Source organism: Macrobrachium nipponense, chromosome 3, assembly GCF_015104395.2.
Source record: "Macrobrachium nipponense isolate FS-2020 chromosome 3, ASM1510439v2, whole genome shotgun sequence".
Taxonomy (NCBI): domain Eukaryota; kingdom Metazoa; phylum Arthropoda; class Malacostraca; order Decapoda; family Palaemonidae; genus Macrobrachium; species Macrobrachium nipponense.
In genome coordinates this window covers 104,395,762-104,398,388 of record NC_087202.1, presented here as the reverse complement: position 1 = coordinate 104,398,388, position 2,627 = coordinate 104,395,762, and the positions used below count along the sequence as shown (strand labels likewise).

Genomic DNA, 2,627 nt, shown 5'->3' with positions numbered 1-2,627 from the left:
ACAGCACATGTGGTTAGTAATTGAACTTCAGCAAGGGCAAATTACTTTTCAAAAATAAAAGTTTCTCTGCTTTATCTGCTAAAAGTCTTGTGCGCTTTTCATCATAAATTAAACCTTCACTACTGAACAATTGCTCACTTGGAACACTGCTTGGGGGACAACACAGATAAGTGCGTACTATTTTTACAAGCTTTGGGAAATCTCCACTGTTCTGATTCCACCATTTCAGAGCATCTTCATTTGATCCTCTAATTCTCTTTTGTTTATGATACACTTTAATTTCTTTTACCACATTTGACTCAGTTGGCTCATCATTTTCATCAGAACTTGATGACAGAATTACATTCATTGCCTCCGACACTGTTGAGCTTGTGCTTGGAGTTGGTGTCTGGCTAGTGGACAACTTACTTTTCAGTCTTTTTTTCTGGCAGTTCAGTTACAGCATATTTTTGCTGTCCACACAATGCAGCAATTGATGACTGCACTTGCTCAGTAATGAAAGTGGAAGAAAAGAACTTACTTTTGTATCTAGGATCAAGGTAAGTGGCAAGCCTATAATATATCTGTACTTTCTATACCAGCAAATCTTCTGTCAAGTTCAGCCCTCATTGTTATTTTCATAATGTTTATAACATTAGTTGTTTCTTCTTCATCTTTACATAAACTGTCACTATTGTGCCCTTCTGATTCTTCTGGCTCTAAACATGCACTTGAGCTTTGAGCATGTGCTACAGGTGAGTAATCCATGTTTGTCTGAAGGATTTTTTTCAGTGAAACTATGATAGGTATCACATCACTGACAGAGGAAGAGGATCTACTTAGTTCTTTAGTGATTTCGTCATAGGGTTTTAATGCTTTTATGCATTCTGAAAGCAAGATCCATTCCATGTTACTGAGCTTTACTAGTTTTGAATTGGATGCAGCATATAAACATAATGGTTCCTTTAATTTTTGAGTACGCTCCAACATATATAGAGTACTGTTCCACCTAGTAGGAGAATCATGAATAATAGTTAGCATAGGCTCCTGAAGTCGACCTTGGATTTTCTTAAGTTCATCTTGAGCCATTGTTGAATGGTGAAAATGAGTAGCGATTGAACGACACTTCCGAATTAGATTACCAATTTCTTCTTTTGAAGATAATCCTTGTTTCACCACTAGGTGGATTTTATGCACAGTGCAGTCTATATTGTTCAGACCTGAGAGGAAGAGAGCCTTTTTCATGTTTGCACCAGAATCACGCAAAACACAATGAACAGTACTACTTGGAATATCCCACTTTTCCAACATTTCATCAAATTTCATTGATATGTATTCTCCAGTGTGTGTCTCATGTAAGGGTTCAGCACTCAACACAAAGTTTACTCTCTCAAATTTTTCGGTTACAACATGAGCAGTAAGACTAAGTAACGAGACACCTGCAGAGGTATCTGACCAAACATCTGTTGTAAACGCAAAGTTGCAGTTCAGTTGGTTTTTGTTGACAATTGACTTTATTTTAGCAAATGCTGAATCATACATTTCATCACAAATTTTTGATGTATAAAAATTACGTTGCTTCAGTTTGTACTGTGGACATATTTCAGTCATCAGTCTCATGAAACCCAGGTCCTCCACGTGACTAAATGGCAAATCATCCATTACTAGCATCTCTGCAATGATTTTATCAAGATTTTTTGATCTGAAACTGTTTACATCCCAGATTTTTACACTTGGAAGGCACTCTGCAATGCTTTTTTGCTTCACTTCTGATTTTGCTTTTTGCAAAGGTGTTTTTTCTGCTTCTTTCGCCTTTGCTTGTTTTGCTTGTTCTGTAGATAAGTCATCATACTCTGCTTTATGAAATGCTTTCAAATGGTTCCAAAGGGATGATGTCCCACGTCCCTTTTGTGAATATTTTTTTTTTTACATATCACACACAAAACCATAAGCGCAGAATCAGAATGTTGCTCAAAAAACTTCCACACCAAACTTTTTCTATTAGATGTCATTGTTCGAGCTGAAATTATGAAACAAAAAAGTGGGACAGAATTTACCTTTAATAATTGAGATGCATTGAAAATGTTTCTTGCATTTTTAATCTGAGTAGCTTTCATCATTATAAGTATTAGTCTCACCACACACACACACACACACACACACACGAAAATACATTAAAATCCTGAAGCTACTTTAGATGAAATATTGAATAGCGTTTTCATTTATATAATTACAACACAAAATACACTTGGAGATACTCTTTGCGTAACTCATATTATAAGAAATACAGAAGAAAAGTGCCAAATTATAACACAAGAAACAGAGAACTAATTAAATCCTTTTCCTTACGTCTTAAACAACCGGTTATAGGCAACTGAGTGGACACGCACTGAAGAGGAGATTCAGGATGACGAGTGTATCCATCGAACACGTTCAGTACGGAGGAGAAAAAAACATGAGGGGCGGAACTTTGACATTGTTGGAGGGTAAATTCACTCTTATGGTAAGAGGCTATGCAGGTCAGTATTATGGCAGCAACTGAAAGTTACGTGCCTTAAATTCCATAACGAACCAGAGTTCTCCTTGTGTTTGATACTCGCATCTGTTGCCATGCGTATTGAAATCTACTGTTGATTATAAAATATCTT

At 36.3% G+C, this 2,627-nt stretch overlaps 1 protein-coding gene across 1 annotated transcript; it reads right to left on the bottom strand.

Moving 5' to 3' along the window:
* Window positions 1-552: 552 nt before the first annotated feature.
* Window positions 553-1,650, bottom strand: LOC135222467 (zinc finger BED domain-containing protein 4-like). The gene has a single exon (XM_064260554.1). The coding sequence runs from the start codon at window positions 1,648-1,650 to the stop codon at window positions 553-555; it is 1,098 nt and encodes a 365-aa protein (XP_064116624.1).
* Window positions 1,651-2,627: the final 977 nt, after the last annotated feature.